The sequence below is a fragment of the Prionailurus bengalensis genome, chromosome C2 (genome assembly GCF_016509475.1).
Source record: "Prionailurus bengalensis isolate Pbe53 chromosome C2, Fcat_Pben_1.1_paternal_pri, whole genome shotgun sequence".
Lineage (NCBI taxonomy): Eukaryota > Metazoa > Chordata > Mammalia > Carnivora > Felidae > Prionailurus > Prionailurus bengalensis.
This window is the reverse complement of record NC_057350.1, coordinates 99,148,827-99,174,013: the sequence shown is the minus strand read 5'-3', so window position 1 is coordinate 99,174,013 and position 25,187 is coordinate 99,148,827. Positions and strand designations below refer to the sequence as shown.

Genomic DNA, 25,187 nt, shown 5'->3' with positions numbered 1-25,187 from the left:
TTTTAAATCTTACACTAATATAAATTAATTATAGATAGATAATATAGATATAGAGATATCTATAGATACAGATATCTATGGATATCTATACATATAGATAGATACATACAGATATATATAAATATAGATATAAATAGATATAAATATAAATAGCATATATATATATAGGCACATATCTATATCTATGTATAGACACATAGATGTAGATAGATATAGATATCTTTTGGTACTGCTCACAAGATTCTTTAATGAAGGCCAAGGGAATATTCAAAGTACAAATTTAGAAACTCATAGTGCAGGTATATTTTTATACGTAATGAATCACTATTTAGATTTAAATAAATATATTTATGTTAAATACAAATAATTTATAAGATAACCTTGTATTCCCTTAATACAAACTGGTTTTGGGTAAAAATTGGGTTCTTTAAAGAAGTGCTATTATCATTATCATGAAAATCATGATTTGACTGAACATATGCCATTATAACATTATGTCCACTCGAGTCAAAGGAAAATGTAAGATTCAGAAGAGTAACTACAGGTAGTTGCCATGTATTAAACATTTACTGACTACTGAGTTTGTCTTTTTCTTAAACTTAAAAATCTACTTGGAATGTAGCTAGTACCCTAAGAAGCATCCTAATGCAGTATGTAATTATATAAGCAATTAAAACTGACTAAGGTAAGTCCCAAAGGGCACCAATTTTAATGAACATTTCAGAAATCAATTTTGAAAACATTTTTTGTTGGAATGAAATTATGCATAAATTAAAATAAGATTCTGACCTTTTTGTGTCTATGCACACAGAGACAATTCTGAAGAAAATGTATTGACAAAAGTGTGTTTATGTTTTAAGACAAATAAATGGAAATATCCCTGTGGATTACTTTAATGACTAGAATTTGGAAATAATTTCCTCTATTACCTATAATCCATAAAAGTACATAATACATAAAGTACACAAATACATAACAATACATAATACAAAAAAAAAAAAAGCAAACTTGCCATTCCTATATAAGGAAGCAGTAGTAAGAATGACAATCATGGAAGCACAGGCCAATGAGCATAAAGTAATTCAACTGTACGCACTGAAACTTCTACATCTATGGAGAAACTCCACCTTCCTATCTATATTGTGCTGTGTCCCAGTCAAGTAAAATTCAGAGGAATGAAGAATTCTGATTAAAATAAAACAAAGAGGGTTGCCTGGGTAGCTCAGTTGTTTAAGCATCCAACTTCAGCTCAGGTCATGATCTCACGGGTTTGTGAGTTGGAGCTCTGTGTGAGGCTCTATGCTGACAACTCAGAGCCTGGAGCCTGCTTCAGATTCTGTGTCTCGTCTCCCTCTCTCTGCCCCTCCCTCACTTGCACTGTGTGTGTGTGTGTGTGTGTGTGTGTGTGTGTGTGTCTCAAAAATAAATAAACATTAAAAATTAAATAAAATAAATGGAAGATGTTACGAGGAAGAACTGGACTTCTGCCAACACAGGTAAATGTGAGTTGAAAAAATTTAACATAATGTAGATGCCCTTCAGAAAATTCAGAAGAACACAAACATTTGCCAAACTCTTGTAACAACATCTGGTTGCCACAGTATTAGAAGTTAATTGATGCCAACTGAGAAAAAAAAAAGTACACTGGGAGTGGGTCAGATTTATGCTTAGCACGCAACAAACAGACAATTTTTTCCTATGGGAAATATGTTTAAAGTGTATTTTAAAGTACCTGAAACACAGTGACAGAGGAAGCTTCAATCTGATCCTTAATTTTATTCCTTTTTTGTTGTTTATTTAGGTGAGTACATCATTCTTTCCACAAGCTTATTAACATACAAGCTTATTAATGTTATTGCCAGGGTTAAGATTTGAAACACCGTTAAGACTGGCACTAATGATGGGGTGACCAGGAGGTTCAGTCACTTAAGTGTCCAACTCTTGGTTTCAACTCAGGTAATGATTTCACACTTTGTGAGGTCAACCCCTGCGCCAGGCTCCGCACTGACAGCGCAGAGCCTGCTTGGGATTCTCCCTCTCCCTCTCTCTTTGCCCCTCCCTCACTTGCTCTCTCTGTGTGTCTCTCTCTCAAAATAAACAAATAAACTTAAAAAGAAAAAAGACTGGCACCAATGAAAAATGCCAGGATTGAAAGGATCATTCCATGATTTCTTTTAAAGTCTAGTTTGTAGATTACACACATCAGAAACTCCTTTTTGAAGCAACTTGGGCCATTACTGGCAGTGTAATCTTAGGAAACTAGAAATTACCACTGACCACAGTTATACTCTAAAAATAACTAGAGAAATTGTCCTTGGTATTAGCGAAAGAATATACACGCTGTATGACCACTAATGAGACCAGGCCAAATACTGGAAAGATAAAAGGGAAGGATGCTTTGTGCTCTGTCAAAGGGCATAAGAATGCTGACACGGGTATGAAAGCATGCATCGCTCACTGAAAAGTATTCAACCAATAATTGTCATTGTTATTCTAAATTAAAACATTAGAACTGGATGAAACATAAGTAGAGCAACACGATTTCTGTATAGTGTTTCAATTACAAATAACATCTGAGCAAAGAGCTACTATTTTATTCCCGAATAAAGTGTGCAAAACATCATTGTCTTTGGATATTCTTGTTCCACTGTGTAAATTACTAAGAATTTATACATAAAATACAAAAATGTATTTTCTACGAGTTCTCACACCTATATGTACATTTTATTTAGCAGCATGGGTTCATGGAAAGAAGGCTAAAGTGGGAAGCACTTGTCTAATCTCACTCAATTAGAAATCACCTTGTGACCTGAGATATGCAAATGCATTTTTCACCTGAAAATTTAGGAGTTGGACAGAATGATGTCCTAAATCCCCTCTGACTCTGAGAACCTATGAATTAATACCTAATCTAATTAAATTACAAAATCTTTTGTCAAATCCTAAAACTGCCAGGCACTGTGTCAGGATCAGAGGACTCAGAATTGAAGGAGACACTGCTCCTACCCTCCAGTTGTACTCCAGACTAACACATAGTCCTGCTACGCTGCTTCGTTCATGCAGACACACTTCCTGAGTGCTGACAAAATGCCAGGGTGTGTTCTACCGCTGAGGATACACCAATGAAAAGGACAGGGTAGGTCCTTGCTTTCTTTCCAACCAAACAGAGGATGAGCAGAAAATTAACAAGTAAAATGATTTCACCTAGTAACAGGTTCTATGAGAAGGACAAAAGAAGGCAAACGTGATTGGGGGTCTCAAGAGACTAGGTAAAGGGGGGTTCAGAAGGCCTCTCTAAGGAGGCAGCATCTGGGCTGAGAAGGAAAAATGAGAAAGAATCAGTCATATGAAAAAGGGGGTGAAGTTAGAGAAAGTGGCTGCGGACCATCCCAGGTTAGATGGGAGAGCAAATTTCGAAGCTAACAAGCAAGAGAGAGTGTGGCCTGTGTGAGAACAAAAAGAGAGCCAGCGTAGCTGCATTGTGGGAGAAGACGTGGTTAGGGGAGACAGGCAGGACCAACTCAGTGCTGCCGTGTGATGTCTGGTAAGAAACAATTTTGTCCTGCTGTCTATGAAACTATAAGACGCTTTCAAGCAGGAGATTGACAAGATGCAATTTATGATGTAAGTTTACAGAAAATGTGATCAGCTCCCTCTAAACTATAAACAATTTTATGACTATAAACAATTCACCCACTGACTATAAACAGTAGAATTTGATGGAAATTAATTATGGAAACTTGTTTTCAGGAAAGGCAAAAAGTTAAACTGAGAGACAAATGAGGGATGATGGACAACTGGCTTGGGCTCATCTTGGGCAACAGCGGTAGAAGCGGTGAGATTCAGGATCAGTATTAGAGCTGAAATCAGCAGGCTCTAGGGATGAAGAGGCTGTGGTGGGCAGACGGAGGCAAGATGGCTCCTGACCTGGACACTTCCTGATGCTTATATGGTTGTGCGGAGACAAGTAGATGGGGTGGGGGAGGAGGAGGTCTGGGCAGGGGCGGGGAATGATCAGTGGGCTTGCTGCTAAACACCGCTGTATTTCACAGCTATCAGAGTTTTATGTTCACAAACTTAAAAATCTTACAGAAGAATTCCTTTATACGTTGGCATCAGTTTAGAAAATATGATTTTGGTAACTCATAGCATAGCCAAGAAATTTTTAGTTTTATTTCAGCCTACTGCTTCTGTTCAGAAAGTCATTTCCCTCTGCCCCTAACTGGTAAATCTTATTCATTTTTTAAGATTCAGCTGAAATGTCACCTAGTCCCTAACCCTTTGGTGATCTACCCTTTTCAACGGCAAAGCAATTACTTTACCATCTCTATTCCTAAAAGGCTGCACATGTACTACCTCTATCATAACTGATCACATATGCTATTATTAATCGCCTGTTGGTCTCCAAAAGTATGTTACCCACAGTCCTTTTATAAGATGTGTACTTTATATGCGGTCATTTATGTGTTTACGTTTCTGTATAGCAGTTTTCCCTCAGTATGGTTTTTGGACTGTGTACATCAGCATAACATGGAATTGTTGATAAAATAAGTGCAAATTCCTAGACCTTATCTCAGCTTTAATAAATCAGAATCTTAAGAATGAGGTCGAGGGGCCCCTGGGCGGCCCAGTCGGTTAGGCGTCCGACTTTGGCTCAAGTCATGCTCTGTCTCATGGTTCATGGGTTCAAGCTCCATATCTGGCTCTGTGCTGACAGAGCCTGGAGCCTGCTTTGGATTCTGTGTCTTCCTCTCTCTCTGCCCATCCTCGTCTTGTGCTCTGTCTCTCAAAAATAAATGTTAAAAGAATTAAAAAAAAAATGAGGTCAAGACATCCATATTACAAGAGGTTTCCCAGGTGATCATGTTCAAACTAACATTTGAGAACCTCTGCACTAGACTCTAAGCTCTTGGACTGCAGGGACCAGGGTATATTTTGTATCACCAGTATCTGGCAGTGTCTGGCCTAAAGTAAGTACTCCTGCAAATGTTTTGATAGTAAATTATTGATTTCAACAGATCACTCCAAATTGATACTTAAAGGCATTTGGCTACTTATTTACAAAGATTTGTCTTGGTAACAAATTCCTCATAGCATGCATGTGAATTTGTTAAAACAGTTCCTTTGACTGGCTCAGAAAGAAGCAACTAGAATTTTTGAAGCTGCTCAAGGCTTTGATGTGAGAATAGGTACCTAATTACAGAGCCAGAAAAAACATTTATCATAAATGGATGGTTTTTCCAAAAAAAAAACCCCAAAACAACTTTTAAATCTGACAGATTCTCAACATAAGTGCATATGAAAAGGATCTAAGCTAGCCAAGGAGTTTTAGTCATAGGATTTAGGGCAAGAGAGGCATATCGATTTTGCATTTTTGGACAAATCACGTGTAATTAAATTTCTGGCTCGAAGATGGCCTCAAACGAAGGTAAATAACCCATTTTGTTCCTCCCAAACCTGTGAGCCCCCAAAAATGAGGAAACATGACTCATGCAACTCTTTTCCCTCGGGGCCCAGCTTTCATGCCAACATACTCAACACATGTCTATAGAAAGTGTCTTAATTCATCAGTCATCGACAGCAACTGCACATGACATTCAGCCTAAAGCAAACTTATTGCAGCAGGTATTACTGGATGCCAATAATGAGCTAATAAAACTACTGATTTTAATGATGTCAAAATTCTCTGCATACACGCCCTAGGAAAATATTACCATGAGACTCAACACATCAAAAGAGTTATCCTATAGACAATCTTGCAGTTATTTTGGTTAGAGAATGGAGTTGAACTGAAATCAAGATTCCAGGGTTAACACATTCAGCGCTAGGTTTAGAACACAGGTATCTTAACCACAGCTACAAGCAGCAATCTTAACTTAAACCATTCCTTTCACAAATGGCTGTGTCCAATCATAGTATGAACTAAGTGGGGTGCCTGCGTGGCTCAGACAGTTAAGCATCCGACTCTTGGTTTTGGCTCAGGTCATGATCTCATGACTCACGAGTTCGAGCCCCACACCAGGCTCTGCACAACCTGTGAAAAGTCTGCCTGGAATTATGTCTCCCTCGCTCTCTGTACCATCCCTGCTTGTGCTCTGTCTCTCTGTCTCAAAAAGAAATACATGTTTAAAAATAACAATAATAATATGAACCAAATGAATGATATGCAAAATCTAGTATAAATACAGTTTCCTGAGAGTGTAACAAAACCAAGAAGGTATTTTACAAGGATTGCTCAAAATACACAACATACCCTGAGCTACACTTAAAAAAAATATTATTCACTAATACATTGTTACAAAAATAACTAAAGTTAACTCATGTCTTTGAGAAGAATCAGGACCACTCTTGGTTTTTTGGTTTTGGAGACAAAATGTAAGACAGCCACTTAAAATGAATAAGTTTACATTATGAAACTGCAAAGACGAATTTTCAGGTACCTAGTAAAGTGCTGAGACAAACTAAAAAAAAAAACAAAAACAAAAACAGGGAGCCATCAATATGGTGCTGTGGCCTTCAGGCTGTCCTTACCCCTCTTTCGCTGTGTTCTGCTCGTGGACAGGTTCTGGGCAGTCTGCACAACACCCAAGACAACTGCGTGATCAGCCGAGGCACTTATGCTGTGGCCTGGCATCCACTCTCGGTCTCCTGATATGGGAAAATGGTAAACTAATTTCAATATTGAAAAGGAGGAAAATTCATGTTATTGCTTTATTTTATTTATTGTCTTCCTGGATAATATTTAGCTAAGCAAGGACCATTCATAACAGTGAGGTATATATTATAAGAGACAGAATCTCATAATGATACAATAAACAACATTAGATTTGCATAGCTTAACAAAAAGAAGCAAACTCTAAATTGCAAACATATTAGACACACACACACACGCACGCACACACACACACACACACACGCACGTTTGAATAGAAACAAATATTTTTTCCAGTATGTAACAAGATAAAGTATAACAGTTTCTACATGAATAAATACATTTGAATTCTTAGGAAACCTAAGAATATTGGTAACTTTCAGAAGGAAACTACAGATATGTCTCAGAAATCTCACAGAATCTGAGATTTGGAGATTTGCTTTTAAGATGGTATTTAGGAATCATCATACAATACTTAACAGTTAATGAAGTGATTCAAAGAATTTCTCTTTCACTATTTAGTAAGGGCTACATTCTAAATTCTAAAAATAATCTTTCTTCAACCTCATTATAGTTATGTCCTCTCACATTCTGATAATGGCCTCAAACACAAATATGCAGCAACTCACACAGGGTTAATAATTTCAACTGGAGAAGAAAATGACTTTATTCATTGAACAGAATTACCCAGTATTTCCCAAAATGAGGATGAACTGTTTTTAAAAAAAGTGTCATAAAACCGTTAGGTTGGTCCACAGGCCATCTGATTTTGTGTCTGAATTTACCTGCAGTTGTAATCCTAGTACTGGAATAGCTGCATTCTAAGCTATGAGAAGGAAGTAAGTTGAGTCTCTCATTTTTATCAAAAACAAAGAATCTTTCAAGTCCTTGATATTGTTCAGTTATAGGCTTACTTCTGAGGGCTATTTCTCGTAACAACTAGGAAACAAAATATTCAACAAAATTAAGTTTGCTTTATCTCATCAGCACAAAGCAGCACATTCATTCATTGAGCACCTACTTCATTCTTGGCACAGATTCCATCCCCATCAAATTTAGGGTCTAGTAGTGAAGACATAGACAATAACACAACATTTATAGATAGTAAAAGTTGTGAAAAACATCTAAACCACGACATAGTAATTATCTGAAAGTTCCATTGATCCAAGGAAGACAGAAGTTCACAAAACAAAATAAAGGGGTTTTTTTCCTCCTTTCTTATATTTTCTTCCCTTAGTGTCCTCATGTATAAGTTACTCTGGAAAACAGAATGTCCCCTATATGCTGTGCTTTTGCATTAGTATCTTTGCGTGTACAGAAACTAATTTCGAAGATGAAAGCAGAATACTGAGGAAATAAATCTGGTCATAGACAAAATCTAAGTTAACAAAATACTTATTGTGAAGCAAATATGCATGTAGGAAACTGAGGTAAGAGCGAGCGAAGTAACTTGAGAAGTTTATACAGCTAGAAATTAGCAGAAGTAGGTTCTGGCTGATTTGAAGCCTGGGATTATTCCCCCACCCTATGAATTCATTTTTACGACACGCTTTCATTCTAGGAAAGAATATTAATGGGACTAAAACATACATGAGTCTAGTTAAGAAACAGATTAGAGATTCAGAAGTGAGACTCTAGATGGGCTTAAAATATAATCAGAGTGCTCTCAGTATTTAACAACTCCCTAAAGGATCTAATTAATGCCCAAGCACTGCCTGTTTGAAGGGAGTAAACAACACAAAATGTATTATAACGTTATCCAAATTTATAAGTCATATAAATGACAAAATATTACAAAACAAAGATAGTGACCGATGAAGCATCTCCTTCAAAGACAAGTCCAAGTTGGCTCTGCTCATGACATCTTCCCTGGCCCTCCCAGACACTGATTACCAGTTTACAGCACCCTTCAGTTTTAGTGCAGCTCTTAATTGGATTAGACAACTGCCACTCTGGAACCGTTTTTTTGAAGCACCAGTTACCAGATAAGAACAAAGAAAGGGGGGTTGCTTGCTTGTTTCCCAAACTCAGAGAGTTAACTACTGGTGGTTTCCAAGCCAGAACCAAGAGCTCCCAACTAGACCTTGTTCTTCCTGGCACCCTATCCTACCCCACTGCTGCTGCCCTACAACTTGGTACTTCATTCCACAGATTCCACCTTTATGAGGGACTCAATATCTGAAAACTGAAGTGCAGATTCAACTATCTTGCACCCAAGTGGAAGTCAAGAAATTCTACTGCTAAAAACTCTTCCTCACTCTTAAGTTTTTGACTCCAGCAAAAAAATTTTAAAGTAGTCTCTTTAAGTAGCTTAAGGAATGGTTTCTACTAGAGCAGGAAGAAAAATTAAAACAGTTCGTGTCTAGTCATCAGGGATGAAAATAAAGTTGATTCTACCACTGTGTATAAGGCACCATTCTCTATGACATGATCATTTACCAGTTTTTTTTTTTTTTTACCAATGTAGTATAAGGGATAAAAATATGAGTAGTACCTTTTTAACATTTCAATTTTAATTATGAAATACTTTAAATATCTAGATATGTAATTGAACATGACTTGATCACACAGTTTAATATCAGTAATTTAAAATTTTGCTTTAGCTATCCATACCAAAAAAATCAGTCTTTAGAGTTAATTGTATTATTGCATTGAAGTGGACATACTCTATTCCAATGCATGTTTTTGACTATTATTATGTCTGAATGTATCCATAAAAAATTACAGTTATATTCAATGTTTCAAAAAATATTGACTTAACTCTGGGTGTCCTTTTATATTTAAATTTTAATCTCATATTTTTGAGATGTATCCATGTAAATAAAAACAGTTCTATTTCATTCATTTTAACTGCTAGATTGCTTTCCATTACACAAATTACCACAGATTACGTATCTGTGAGTTTGGACCAAATGCCTTTTATTAGGTTACGGAAGACAAGGTCTCCCCCTGGGGCAAAGATCAGGCAGGCTTGCACCCAGTATACAAGAACTGGGGTCCATATGCTCAGGATTCCTCTCCCATAGCATAGGACACTGCACATGCGGTGGACATCAGAAAATTAGAGTTCTGTTGCAGAAATTCACTCTATGATTGTTTTTCCTCATTGTGGGAGGTGGAAGAAACGCTCATCTGTGATGAGGCTTTACTTTTGAGAATCTATTATTGGCTAAATTGTGGGAATGTCTTCTAGAAGGGAATGGATTTCTTTTGGCAGACATATGAGGGCATCAATAGACACGGATTAAAATTAATGTTAATTTGTTGACTTGGGGCTTCTAAGTAAGAGATGTATACTTAAACTGTAAACCTACACTCAAAGAAAGCCCAAGATATCCGTTTTTCAGGGAAGATATTTCTGGACCTGGCCCAGATCCTCTGCAGAAATCAGTTGCCCTTCATCTTGCTGCATCTTTGAGTACATCTCCCAGGGTAGTCCTTCAGTGACTGAGGAGACTTCTAGGGATTACAAGTTTTTGCAAAGATCTCAGCCCACTTTTGCACTTCAGCAGGGAAGAAGGCCCATCACAAAGTGGGCACAAAAATCCAATCCCCCCAGCAGAAGTGGCAGCAGTTCAACATTCCTTCTTCTATGTTGTTGGTCCCCCCACTTCAGTTTAGGCACCGCAGAGATTCATTTCAAATGACTTTGAAGGGTTGTTCAAATATCTGACTTGCCTAATTTCCAAAAAATGTATTAGGTAATCATGATTACCCAAGATTTTTAATATATAGAACAGAAATTCAAATACAGTTTCAAAACTTGGCAATAATGCAACAATGAGCTACTTTACTCTTCCTCTAAGATGAAATACAAACTAAACCCATATATCTTTATTAGCCATGTTTTTGAAGGAATTACCTTTAAAACCTTATACTTACATTAGGCTACAAAAACTGGTTCTATCTACATATCTGCATTTAATTCATTTAAACCCGGGACTATACAGTAAAAAGCTAGAAAGGATTTCTTGTACTAAATTATTCATAATAATAAATTTCATTTAGAAGAGTAACAGCTCTCTTACTATGGTGCATGACGTGGGCCTTAGAGTGTTATTTGTCATAGAAAACCCGTTTGTTATCATGGCATTTACCATATTAGAATTTGTCCTGTAAGTAATTAGCATTCTTTCCCATATGAGTCATTCTTCAACTATCTCATGATAATATAAGGTAGCACATTGTAACTTCAATAGGTAGTAATGTTTAAGAATGTATTGTCTTATGACATTTCTTACAGCATTTTTAATATAATAAACATAATAGAGACTTACCAGTGGTGACTCTGTAGTTTTAGAATCTTCAGGGTTTGGCCTCTCATGCAGATTGCTAAATTCCAAGGATTCTTTGATGTTCTGAGATAATTGCTCCTTAGTGGAAGGTTTTTCTAAACCTATACTTGGCAAAGAATCCTTGCTCTCAAGTGATATGCAGGAATCATCAGACTTTTGATTACTTTCCATATCTATAGTTTTCTCCTTGAAATTTCTTTCAAAAAAGCTGCTTTCCCCTAACTTTTCAGTGGCAGGAGAATAAACATCAGGATCCACAATGGTGTCAAATTTTGTATCTGAAGTTACTGCTGTTGAAAACAATTATTTACGAAGTTAAATACACTGATTAAACTGTCAATAAATGAAAACTTATATGGTGTAAACTCTTATCAATAAGCACTATTTTGTCAACATCTCTTTACTGACATATCAGTGTTAAAATACTTTTACTCTGCTTATGTTCATGAATGATAATCATAATTTACTGATACATTCAAACCTTGATGAGCTAGACTAATGGAAGGAGGCATAATTTTATTTTGTAATGAAATTTTGAAATTGATGCACATTTTTATTTCAGCCTGTGGCTCAATTCCCACTTTCCTACATCCTCTCTCAGCCAAGTTTTACAATAGCAATTTATGAAAAATAATACAGAGAGAGCCTTATTTCCGCATTTTGCTTCTCTTCCTTAGAATGGTTAGTGATAAGGTGAGGGCAAAGGGAAATGTGCCAGATGCAAGAGCAGTACCAGTTAGGGGACAGAAAAACCTTTAAGCTGGGACACCTGCCTCTGGAAAGCTACAAAATGAGCAAGATTACATTAGTCACCACCTCATTATGTCTGCTTTAAGTAAACGACTTGGTTTAGAGCATTGGTTTTCAACCTGGGTGCACAATGGAAGCATCTGAAGGTACTCTTTAAAATTGTCAACGTATGGACCTGACCCCAACCAATTAAATCAGACACTGGGAGCGGCACTGTTTCTGTCTCCCCCCATCCCACCCCCACCCTGCCAAATTGTTCGGGTGATCATAATGTGCAGCCAGGACTGTGAAACACTGGTCTAAATTTTATGAAAAATAAAAATTATTTAATAATTTTTATATCATACTGCATTCATTTTAAATAAAAATATGTATATCATTATCCAGATTGAATATAGCTTCATCTGATTGTCCCCATACTCTTTCCAATATAAATATCTTATCTCTATAAATAGATGGTATAAAATAGTAAAGGCTATGACTAAAATACTCTCCAGTGATGTAAATTCTGCCTTGCTGCTCAAAGGACTTACTCGTTGCAATCAAATGTTTGTATAGCCAGGCAATTACACATAGTATTTAGAACTTCCATTTCCAACAACTATCACTTCTTAAATCACACAATTACTACAAGAAAGGCAGTTACTTATACAACACAGAAATACTTTTACAAGAAAAATTTTATAAAGGCTCTTCAATTTAATGAAACTTGCACAATAATGCTGTATTTTCCTTGAAAGCTTGAATAGAAATTAGTTGATTTTATGGTACAAAGAGATGTCATTTTCTTTTTTTTTTTTTAATTTTTTTTAACGTTTATTTATTTTTGAGACAGAGAGAGACAGAGCATGAACGGGGGAGGGTCAGAGAGAGGGAGACACAGAATCTGAAACAGGCTCCAGGCTCCGAGCTGTCAGCACAGAGCCTGACGCGGGGCTCGAACTCACGGACCGCGAGATCTTGACCTGAGCCGAAGTCGGCCGCCCAACCGACTGAGCCACCCAGGCGCCCCAAGAGATGCCATTTTCTATATGTAAATGTCTACAACTAACCTCTGTAATATTTTTGCAAGATTGCATAATTCCACTACTGCTGAAGAGGTAACAAAGCAGCCTTTTTATTAATCTTTAAAATCTGATGTAAAAAATAGAGGTGTGATTTAATTTAGTCTATTCAATGGAAGTCCCATTAAGTCATAAAAACTAGACATCTTGGTTCAACATTTGAAAATTAATCTAATCTGTCACATCAACAGGCTAAAGAATAAAAATCACAAGATCATATCAATAGATCCAAACCAGAAATAAAAGGGAACTTCCTCAACTTGATAAAGACTACCTATAAAAAAGCCCTATAGTTAACATCATACTTAATGATGATAAACTAGATGCTTTAACTCTAAGATCAGGAACAAGTCAAGGATATCCCCTCTTACAACTCCTTTCCAAAATCCTTCTAGAAGTTCTAGCTAATGCAATAAAACAAGGAAATAAGTACACGGATTGGGAAGCAAGAAAAAAATCTAATCTCATTCACAGATGACATGATTGTTTATGTACAGAATCTGAACAAATCCACAAAAAAACTTCTGGCACTAATAAGTGATTATTTCAAGGTTGCAGGATACAAGGTCAAGATACAAGTCAATCACTTTCCTATATATCAACATGAATAAGTGGAATTTGAAATTAACAACACAATACCATTAGCACACAAAAATGAAATACTTAAAAGAATGAACTTAACAAAATATGTAAGATCTATATGAGGGGAAACTAGAAATCTCTGATAAAAGTAATCAAAGAACTAAATAAATGGAGAGATAGTCCATGTTCACAGCTAGAAGACTCAATATTGCAAAAATGTCAGTTCTTTCCAACTTGATCTATAGGTTCAATGCAATCCCAATTAAAATCCCAGCAAATTATTTTGTGGATATTGATAAACTGATCCTAAAGTTTATATGAAGAGGCAAAAGACCCAGAAAAGCCAACACATTGGCTGTTGAAGGAGAAGAAGGAGAAGAATTGAAGGAGAAGGACAATGTCAAAGACCAACACTACACAACTTCAAGAATTACCGTGCAATTATAGTACCCAAGACAATGTGGTACTGGTAAAAGTATAGAAAAACATATCAATGGTACAGAACTGAGAACCCATAGATAGCCTCACATAGATATAGTCAACTGATCTTTGCCAAATAGCAAAGGCAAAACAATGGAGAACAGTGTTTGCAACAAATGGTGCTAGAACTGGACATTTGCATGCCCGCACATTAATCTGGAACAGACCTTACTCCCTTCGCAAAAATTAGCTCAAAAGAATGGTAGACCTAAATGTGAAATGCAAAACTTTCAAACTCTTAAAACATAAAAATCTAGATGATCTTGGGTATGGTGATGACTTTTTAAGACACACACCAAGGGCAGGATCCATGAAAGAAACAATTGATAAGCTGAATTTCATTAAAATTAAAAATCTGTTCTGTAAAAGACACTGTCAAGAGAATGAGAAGACCAGACTTAGGATTTGCAAAACACATATTTGATAAAGTACTGTTATCCAAAACATTAAAAAAATCTAAAATCTGAACAATAAGAAAATGGGCCAACGAACTTAATAGACACTTCATGAAAGAAGATAAATAGATGGTAAATAAGCATATGAAAAAATGCTCATCATCATATGCCTTTAGGGAATTGTAAGTTGTTAAAACAACAATGAAATCCACTTCACTATTGCTGGAATGACAAAAATCCAAAACACTGACAATACCAAATGCTGGCAAGGATGTAGAGAACAGGAAGTCTCATTCATTGCTGGTGGGAATGCAAAATGGTACAGCCACTTTGGCAGACAGGTTGGTGATTTCTTACAAAACTAAACATGTTCTTGCCATATGATCTAACAATTGCAGTCCTTGGTATTTACCCAAATGAGTTGAGAATTATATTCAAACAAAAACTCGCACATGGATGTTTATATTTATAGCAGCTTTATTCATAATTGCCAAAACTTAGAATTAACCAAGTTGTTCTTCAGTAAGTGAATGTATAAATAAATTGTGGTATTTCCAGACAATAAAATATTACTTAGCGCGCGCACACACACACACACACAAGGATCAAGGCTCCTGGGTGGCTCAATCAGTTAAGCTTCTGACTTCTGCCCAGGTCATGATCTCACAGTTCGTGGGTTGGAGCCCTGCATCTGGCTCTGTGCTGACAGGTCAGAGCTTGGACCCTGCTTTGGATTCTATGTCTCCCTCTCTCTCTGCCCCTCCCCCCACTCAGGCGCTCTCTCTCTCTCTCTCTCTCTCTCTCTTTCTCTCTCTCTCTCTCTGTCTCTCTCTGAAAAGTAAACATTTTTTAAAAAGGATCAATCAAGTCACGAAAAGACACGGAGTCACCTTTAAGTGTATATTACTAAGTGAAAAAAAAACAATCTGAAAAGATCACATGTTGTATCATTCCAGCTATGTGACATTCTGGAAAAGGCTTAATCATAAAGATAGTAAAAATATCAGTGGTTTTCAGGAATTAGGTGGGAGGGAGGTAATATAAAAAGGCAGGGCACAGAGTATTTTAAAGGTACTAAAACTATTTCTTTATGATACTATAATGATGAATACAGGTTATTATATAAATTTGTCCAAATCCACAGAATGTGCAACACCAAGAGGGAACCCTTGTGAACTATGGACTTTTGGTGATAATGGTGTGTCAATGCATGTTTATTGATTGTAACAAATGTACTACTCTGGTTGGGACATTGATTGTGGGAGAAGCTATGAGTTTGAGAAGGCAGAGTGTGTGTGTGTGTGTGTGTGTGTGTGTGTGTGTGTGTAGGAACAATCTGTATTTCCTGCTAAATTTTGCTGTGAACCTAAAATTTCTCTAAAAAATAGTCTATAAATAAATCAAGCATCTTTAAAGTCACACTTTTTTTTTGGGGCGCCTGGGTGGCGCAGTCGGTTAAGCGTCCGACTTCAGCCAGGTCACGATCTCGCGGTCCGTGAGTTCGAGCCCCGCGTCAGGCTCTGGGCTGATGGCTCAGAGCCTGGAGCCTGTTTCCGATTCTGTGCCTCCCTCTCTCTCTGCCCCTCCCCCGTTCATGCTCTGTCTCTCTCTGTCCCAAAAATAAATAAAAATGTTAAAAAAATAAAAAAAATAAAAAATAAAGTCACACTTTTTTTTAAATGTTTATTTTTGAGAGAGAGACAGAGAGACAGAGCAGGGGTGGGGAGGGGCAGAGAGAGAGGGAGACAGAATCTGAAGCAGACTCCAGGCTCTGAGCTGTCAGCACAGACCCCAAGGTGGGGCTCGAACCCACGGACCACGAGATCATGACCTGAACTGAAGTTGGATATTTAACTGACTGAGCCACGCAGGCTCCCCTAAAGTAACACTTAATGGGTATTTATATTCAGCATTTCCCCAAAGGTAACTGGGACACAATGTTCCATGTAGATCAAAAAATATCTTCTGGACTAGGTCTGGAGCCCTGTAAAGTCCTAAATTCCCATGTGGATATAGCTTATAGTTGGTCATAATAATTTATAGGCTTATTGGCTGAAGATGTCAAGTCCAGCAGGATGACCACAAATCACAGTTCTCTACCATCTACTACCCAATCAGAAGGGAATCATCAGTTTTATAACTAGCTATTTTAAATAATGCTCTCAAGTATCTCTCAAGTCCTTCACACAAGATATTTTTATTAGTTTTTCTGAAAATACTAAATAGATTAGAAATAATATTTGAAAAGCAGATTAGAAGTAATCTAATTCCTATGTTTTAGCTTAGGAAAATGCAATCTAAGAAAGCAGTGACATGTTCAAGGTCACACAATGATTTAAGGCAGAAATGGAAATGAAATCTGACTTCCAAGCCAGGATAATTTACTGTGACTATCTTTAAATGGTGCTCTCACCATCTGGAAATTGAAACCAGACATTTGTACACAGCATCCTAATCTATAAATTCTAAGGCAACTACTAGTAATAATGTAGATATATAAACAGGATGGTTTGTTTTGGTTTGGTTTTATCACTTATGTAAAACTTTACATCAAAACTGAATATTTGGGGAGAAGATTTAACGCAAGGGAGGGCAACTGGATGCCAATTAGATTTTTGTCACTAAAGGCATATCCATGTAATCTTTTAAATGCTGCTTTCTCAGTCCATAATAACTTTTAGAGGTAGCAACCAACACAGGCAGTTTTTTCTTCTGGATACAAACACTGTTGTCCATTGACTGAAAAGGGTATTTGCTAGAAAACTATATATTTTCAACCAAGGTTTTCTAAGCACCAAATTTTGTGGGGTTTTAAATGAACAGCAAAATAGGTAAAGCTTTTACATAGTGAAATACCTACCTGGTTTTATTAAAGTACCAACATTCATTGTTAATCATGTTGATCCATAAGAAAAAAAAAGTTACCTTTTGAGTTATTTTTACAGGAGGAAGAGCTGTTGTTCAGATGAAGATGTAAGAGGTCTGCTTTTCCCTTGGTGAAAACATGATGTTGATGAATGTCATTTTCATATAGAAAAGTATTCTGATAATTATGAAACGTGCAACTTTCATGTTTAGGGACAGCAAAAGAAAAGAGTTGAAAGAAAGGATAAAAAAAGAAAGTAAAAAGTCCCAGCTTATTAAAACAAATACAATACAACCTTTAAGGAATAGGTTTGTTTACATTAATTTAATATTTTTTTAACCTTACTGTGGACACATTCTAAACCACAAGTAACTAAATAGTATTTGGGTTTAAAGACACAGGTAACTGGACCAAATCAGATTTAACTGAACAATGTCAACAATGTCAATTAAGAGCTTCCTTAAAAAAATATTCTAGGGCATCTGGTGGTTCAGTCAGTTGAGCATCTAATGCTTGATTTCAGCTCAGGTCATGATCGCAGGGTCAGAGGATCGAGCTCCTCATGTCAGGCTCTGCGCTGAGTGTCGAGCCTGCTTAAGATTCTCTCTCTTCCCCCCTCTGCCCCTCTCCCCCTGCTTGCGTGCACACACACACACATACACACACACTCTCTCTCTCTCTCTCTCTCTCTCTCTCTCTCTCTCTCTTTTTCTCTCTCTCTTTAAAACAAACATTCTGAAATATGTTTGGTTCCTTATATTCTTTCTTCTAAAAATGGAGAGTTACCTTTTCAAGCTCTTTGAAATCTGATGAAATCTAGGTTTTAGTACTTACATAAACTTTTCATTTGAACTATCAGAGTCATATTTTCAGTTTTTAATGATGATTACTATATACTAACATATGTACAATTTAAACATTTTCTATAAATTGAATAATATATTTAATAATACCCGATATTTATGTAAGCTTTACATAGCACCACCATAAAAGCTCCTGGATTATGCTCCTGTGCCACTTATGATCCTTTATGATTCTTCTTAGGAAAGAAGAAACTCCATGGACACCTCCAAACCCAAAGTGCAAAACTATTGCCAAACCATCATCAGTAACTTTCTCTGGCTTCTATAACATGGAGGTCAAAGCAGAACTTGTGATAGGATATATAAAGGAATCAAATTAGAGAGCATAAATGTCATTCATTTCCTTAGGTAATCCATACAAATCTCTTATCTACTGACCAAAAGGTTGTCTCCTGCCAAAAGCACATTTGTTTCTAGATATGTGAGTCTATGTGTTCAAACATGGGGCTTTTCAGGTCCAAGAGCATCACTTAGGCCCACTGCTATTCCAAAATGCTGACAGACTCTAAATTGATCTGAACATATAAACAAAAAATGGGGTTGGGGCTACTTAGTAGGAACTTCACTCTGCTGTTTGCCCAATTTAATACCTTGTAGTCAAAATACATGAAACTCTAGCTAAGATTTCAACAGCAAAGGAGACTTGGAGTACTTTTTAACATTACTAACAGAGCTAGATGTTATTTTTCACTTGGAAATGACAAAATTATAAAAATAGTTACAAAGTGAACTGTTAGGCTTCATGCTTCATTTATTTAATTCATCACATAGTAAACTCTACCTAGAAAGTAATATATAGTCTGGGACATCTTTTTATCTCTCAAACTAATCATTAATATATCTGTTTTTATTTAGGGTTCATAGAAAATGGAAATACAAAGAAAGCCCATACAAAATATATCATCCTTGGTAAGCCATTTCAAATAATAATGCTAAATTTAGAAGTATCTATTAAATAATCCAGATATTAGGTAAGAGTATACACATATCATTATAGTCACTTTTCTAATTATTGAATATTGGCAAATATTAGAAATATTGTGCACAAATTTAAACATGGCTTTAGTAAAATATATTCTAATATCGAAGTCATGTTTTTTACACCATGAATTTCTCATTTAAAGAGATAGTTGAATCGCTTCTCGGCCTTTTGGCTAAGATCAAGTGTAAAGAGATAGTTGATTTCTTGGGTAGGTTTTTAATAAACATCAAAAGCGATTTAGAAAGATCTTACCTTTGTTGACTGTCTACATCTGCTAACTCAACTTTGTAGGGCACTGTGTTTCCTGGTTCTTCAAATTCCTCTTCATAAGTCTTGTTAAATGTATGTAGTATAATATTAGTATGTTCAATAAATGTATTATACATTAACCATCTAACTTGTACATAACATTTAGAGAATTTTCTCCCTACAAGCAATGTCACGTGCTTTCTGACTATGTACCATAGAACAATTCCAGGAGAACTAACGCAATAAATATTTGTTGGGGGCATTGGCTGTGTCAGTCATGTCATTACTACTATCACACCTAGAAACAACAGTTAACAGGTGTTTTACTATGTAACCACTGAGTGCAAAGTAGGCTAGTGACTGAGGTGTTTTTAGTTCTCCGGCCAGCATATTACAAGGTTACTCTGTGCATCAACTAATTAATGCCAAGAACACACACACATATGTAAGCATGTGTGCTTATTTGTTCAGTATCTTAACAATTTATCCAGAGGGGAAATAAAAATGTGGCTAGGAGCGTGCGCGCATACACACACACACACACACACACACACACACACACAGCAGAAGCTATTAACCTGAAGAAGAAAGTAGTAGAGAGGTACTTCCTCCCTTCTAGCCTTTTTCTGTGACAATCACAGGAAGAGGAATATCGAGGACAAGTAGTACATTCAGCTACTAGATGACCGGAAAATCAGAAATGTGCTGAGTTTGTCCCAACTTAAACCTTCATCCTAAAGCTCCAGCTCTGACTGGCTCAACTTTCAGGTGATTCTATTTTGTGTCTTCTAGAGGTTTGTATTCAAGTTATTACACTAAATCCCTTAAATCTTAGTACTATTTTTTCTTTAAATAAAAAATAATACTAGATGACATTCAAGAAACTACATATATACAAATTATAGTAAATAGACACCATATAAGGAGACCAATTTTTGTTTAAAAGACTGATAACATAAAGGGCTAAATAAAACAAGCACTAAACTACATTTCTATAAGCTAAGAGAATAAAATGTCTTCTCATCTCCCACACTATATGTTTCCAAAAATAGCACAATATCAATTCAGCTCACAAATTTACTGCCTACATTAAAAACAATACCATTTTATTCCTATCAGCATGTTTAAATTCAAACTCTTGTAGATTTTCCCCCAACAATGCTTAATTAAAAAAATAGTGTTGAAAACAATATGTAGTTATAACTATATGTTTTGAATTTCTTGTTTGCTAAGTAATAGGGTAGTCATTATGCACTTACATCATCCAGTTCAACTATATTTAGAGATGGCTCGGGTCTCTCTATGTTAAATTCTTCTACTGGCAGAAAAAGTGCTGGGTATTGTTTGGTCTCCTCAACTAGGAAATAAGATTAGGAAATAATGTCATTAAAGGATATACTACACCTGATAATTCCCTATCTTCAAATAACATAGTCAACAATAAGAGAATAACGTTCTCTTGTGCACCCACACTAATACATATATGCTGTCAGTTTCCCGAGCTCAAGTAAAACACACATTTTCTTAACATTCAACGTTTAAGTACAACCATTTAGGGATGCCTGGGTGGCTGAATCAATCAAGCATCTGACTCCTGATTTCAGCTCAGGTCATGATCTCACAGTTGGGGACTGAGCCCTGCATTGAGCTCCGTGCTCCACCAGGCACAGAGGGATTCTCCTGCTAGGGATTCTCTCTCTCCCTCTTTCTCTGCCCCTCCCCTGTTCACACTTTCTCTCAAAATAAATAAATAAACTTAAAAAAAAACAACTATTTAATTTAAGGCAAAGTAAATCTATCAAATGGGAAGGAGAGTGTGCTTGATTTTGAGCTACAGATAAAGGGTGCAGAGTCCAGTTGAGGGTAATATAGTAAAACGAAACAAAACAAAACAAAACAAAAAAGCAGATGCTAACAAATGCTTAGTGTTTGAAATTTGAAATAATAAATGAGAAAATATCTAATCAAGACTGAACTAACCATCACTGTCTTCATCATTTTCATTCTGGGAACACTGTGCCTCACCAGCAGTGTTACATTGAGGTATGAATGCATCTGGCAGCATGTTTCGAAGTTGCTCCTGTGGAGTTCTACAGAACGAGAAGCAATTAAAAGACTAAAATACATTACCTGAAACTTTCCCAGGCAAGATCTTGATTTATTTCACAAATGAATGAGCATACAAAACTAATGATGAAACCAAAGCTACACTTCTGATTCATGGAAGAAAAGTATGACTGTGTAACAGAGTCTTCATCTATTAAAATAATTTCGTAAATCAAATTAACATCATACAAGAGTTTTCAATTGCATGTCCTACTGTTTTTCATTTAGATGAAAATCAAAGACAAAAGTAAGTGTTTCTACAAGCCACATGGAGTCCCTGACATACCACACTATTTAAAAAGTTAATTTGTGAATGTGTGTTGTGCATCACCGCTTAGGTATTATGTTGATAGGTCCCAAGGCAAACTAAAGACATTTTTCTGAACTTTAACTAAGCCAGCAGGGTGATAAAATATGCTTTCCCAATATTAATGTAGTGTGTTCCAGCTATGGCATCTATCACCCAGTTAATGAAGTTTGATATGGCCCATCTCGTATAGAAGGCAACAAAACACAGGAATTCTCAGAGGTCACTATTATGCATTGGTTTCATAGGCTATTCCCCAATTCCTGGTAAGGTGGCACCTTTTAGTCAAGAATATAAATAGCTACAGCCCTTCCAGACCATGCCAGTTCATGGAGTCCCCGTGTAAAAGTCAGGACCTTCTTAATGATATTAACAGGTAGCATTGACACAAAGCTTAAAATGTACGAGGCTCAGTTCTAACAAATCTGGGGTATTAAAGATTAACAGGTATATTAATTAGGCACGCGTGTTATCTTAATTTTATGTATGAGAAAACTGAGGCACGAAGAAGTAAACCAACTTGTACAATCATTTAGGTAGTAAATACAGAAGAGGATTTGAACCCAAGGAGTCTGCCTCCCCAAGTCAATGTTCTTTTTTTTTTTTAAATATTTTTTTTCAACGTTTATTTATTTTGGGGACAGAGAGAGACAGAGCATGAACGGGGGAGGGGCAGAGAGAGAGGGAGACACAGAACCAGAAACAGGCTCCAGGCTCTGAGCCATCAGCCCAGAGCCCGACGCGGGGCTCGAACTCCCGGACCGCGAGATCGTGACCTGGCTGAAGTCGGACGCTTAACCGACTGCGCCACCCAGGCGCCCCAATGTTCTTAACCATTACTCTGTATGGCCTCTCTCACAATTTGCAAAGGCAGTAAGATTTGATAATCTGACAATATATGGCTATGTGAATTTTCCCAATATATATAATGTATATATCAGAACACTCCAAAATATTTATATATTACTCAGCTTTGTGTCTTGACAAACTTCATGAGCGTACCATCTTACATCTATAATTTAATTAAGTAATGGAAAATATAAAGAGTAAAGGTCAAAACAAACTGGCACGTGGCCACCAGGAACCTGTTTCCAGTTTGACACGGATATAGTATACAAAAAGTTCAATCATAGACGCACGTAAGTTTACTATTATTCAGATACTCCTTCTTCGTGAAGTAAAAAAATTATTTAATTTCATGAGCAAAGCCCTGAACCAAAGGCTTATAGAATCTAGGCAACAGAGTACTGGAACTACTGACTGTTTATTCTAAATTCAGTATTTTGCACATGAGAAAACATAGACCAAGAGAGTTTAAATGATCTGCCCATGAACAACTAGTTACTCAATAAAATAGGTCTGTATTCTGGATATTGGGACCCTGGCACCAGTGCTTGCTCGAAAGATCATGCCATGTAAATAAAAGGATGAAACGTCTCTTAGAGTAAGACTCCCTCACCAGATTTTCCTGAAAATGTAAACAAGTATTTATTGAACGCAGACTAACTGACAGGTACACACTAATGAGCTTCAGACCTAAAAGACTGGTATGGGCATGACACTTTATAAGAGCTATAGACAGCTTGGACAGCAGTTCCATAGGAATAACTAGACTAGAACAGTATATGAATGAACCATAGGCCACAACGGGATACAACCATACACCTCGGAAAATGACCAGCACCAAACGAACAAACAAACAAAAAACCCCAAAGATACCAGGCACTGGCAAAGATGGAGGGCAACTAGAACTCATACATTGCAGGAAGGTGTGGAAGCTGTGCAGTCACTTTGCAGACAGGGTCTGGAGGTATATTTATAAAGATAAATATACACATACCAATCTAGCCAGCCCGGCCCCAGGTATTTACCCAAGGAATTAAAAACTGATATTCAAACAAAAACCCATTTGCAAATGTTTCTAACAGATTTAGTCGTAATTGTCAAAAGCTAGAAATCAGCAGGATGTTCTTCAACAGATTAATGGATAAACTGTACATCAGGATGATGAAATTCTGGCCCACAATAAAAAGGAATGGATTTTGATTCACTGAAGAGCACGGATGGCTCTTAAATGCATTTTGCTACATAAAGGACACAAAAGGCTACATTATTGTTTGATCTCACTTACATGACATTCAGAAAAAGGCAAATGTATAAGGATGGAAATGGATCAATGGTTGCCTTGTGTTGGAGAAGAAGTGTTGACTATAAAGGGGAAGCAAAAGGGAATTTGGAGCTGATGGAACTGTGCTGTTTGGTGCTATGATGAATATTTGACTCCAGGCATTTGTAAAAATCCATAGAACTGTACACAAGTTTATGCTATTCAATTTTTAAAAAGTACTCAGGATGTGGACATAACCCAGGGAATGGCAGAGCTACTCTAATGGAGGTAGGAAAGAAATGAGCACCATGGCCTCAGAAACTTTGGAGAAAAAGTTTTTGACTAGACACTGTAGGCTAAAGATAAAAAACACTACATACAAATAATGCACTCTAGTTGGTAAATTTGTTTCTCACAGTAACATTAGTTTGAAATTCTGGAACAACTGTACACACACACACACACACACACACACACATACACACACACATACACACACACACACACGGGCTGATAAATGAGTAAATATATCATAGATAATGAGAGCCAGGATTCTCATTGTAGGTGAAAGTAACCACAAATAAGCAAAGAAAGGATGTGATGCTGGTTTGGAGTCAAGTAGGAGTGTACTTCATGTTTACCTCAATAGATACCCAGGTATATAGATACAGAAATAAATTTGGCTATGTGAGTATAGTGGTAAGTACACATACATATATTTCCTAGATGTTCTCTGAGATGAAATAGGCTCTGTGTTACCTGCGTAGCCATGAGCACCTCTATAATCTAGATCTTGGTTTCTTAATACCATTTTCAAAAAAAAAGGAATCAAGATTACTTGGAGAAGTTATTTCCAGGCTCGGGCACAGAAATGCATGTTGGGTGCCAGTAAAATGAAGGTATATTAAAAGCAAACAAATCAACAAACAAAAAAGGATGAGGATGCATTGAAAGAAGAGGGGAGTCAACCTGAAACAGCTCTCAGGGGTCAAGGCAGGAACTATTTGAGCCACAAAATAAGTAACAATAGTGTTTAATATTAATTAAAAAATGCATATCCATGAGTCCACACAAATAAACAACTGAATAAACAAATGAAAGGGGAAGTAGGGATATTCTTCCTTGAAGAATTCTAATTAATAAATATAGAAGAAATGAAGGAAATAGAAAATCACTAGTTACTCTGCTGCTGGAAAATTCCACAGGTAAATACTAAAATTAGTAGAGGAGAGTTTAGGTAAAAAGAAGATTTTGTATCATCTCAAGGCATCTCCCCTAAAACATTTATCAATCACTCTGATATGAATGTTTGTGCCCCCTCTCAAAAGTCATGTGTGAAAATCCCAATACATAATGTGATGGCATTAAGAGGTGGGGTCTGTGGGAGGTAATTAGGTCATGAAGGCACAGCCCCCATGTGGGACTGATGCCCTTATAGAAGAGTTCCGAAAGAGCCATGTGAGGACACAGCCAAATAGATGCCTCCAGG

General features: G+C 36.6%; 1 protein-coding gene across 3 annotated transcripts in view; it reads right to left on the bottom strand.

The window, feature by feature from the left end:
• Positions 1–25,187, bottom strand: part of ZBBX (zinc finger B-box domain containing) — a 116,693-nt gene that overhangs the window by 16,520 nt on the left and 74,986 nt on the right. For all 3 annotated transcript variants that reach the window (XM_043594971.1, XM_043594973.1, XM_043594974.1), the window contains 7 exons: positions 21,159–21,268; positions 20,438–20,535; positions 19,182–19,261; positions 17,144–17,283; positions 10,930–11,237; positions 7,438–7,591; positions 6,532–6,648 (listed from right to left, as the gene is read on the bottom strand). In XM_043594971.1, the coding sequence (XP_043450906.1) occupies positions 6,532–6,648; positions 7,438–7,591; positions 10,930–11,237; positions 17,144–17,283; positions 19,182–19,261; positions 20,438–20,535; positions 21,159–21,268 (1,007 nt within the window). The remainder of the gene's footprint in view (positions 1–6,531; positions 6,649–7,437; positions 7,592–10,929; positions 11,238–17,143; positions 17,284–19,181; positions 19,262–20,437; positions 20,536–21,158; positions 21,269–25,187) is intronic.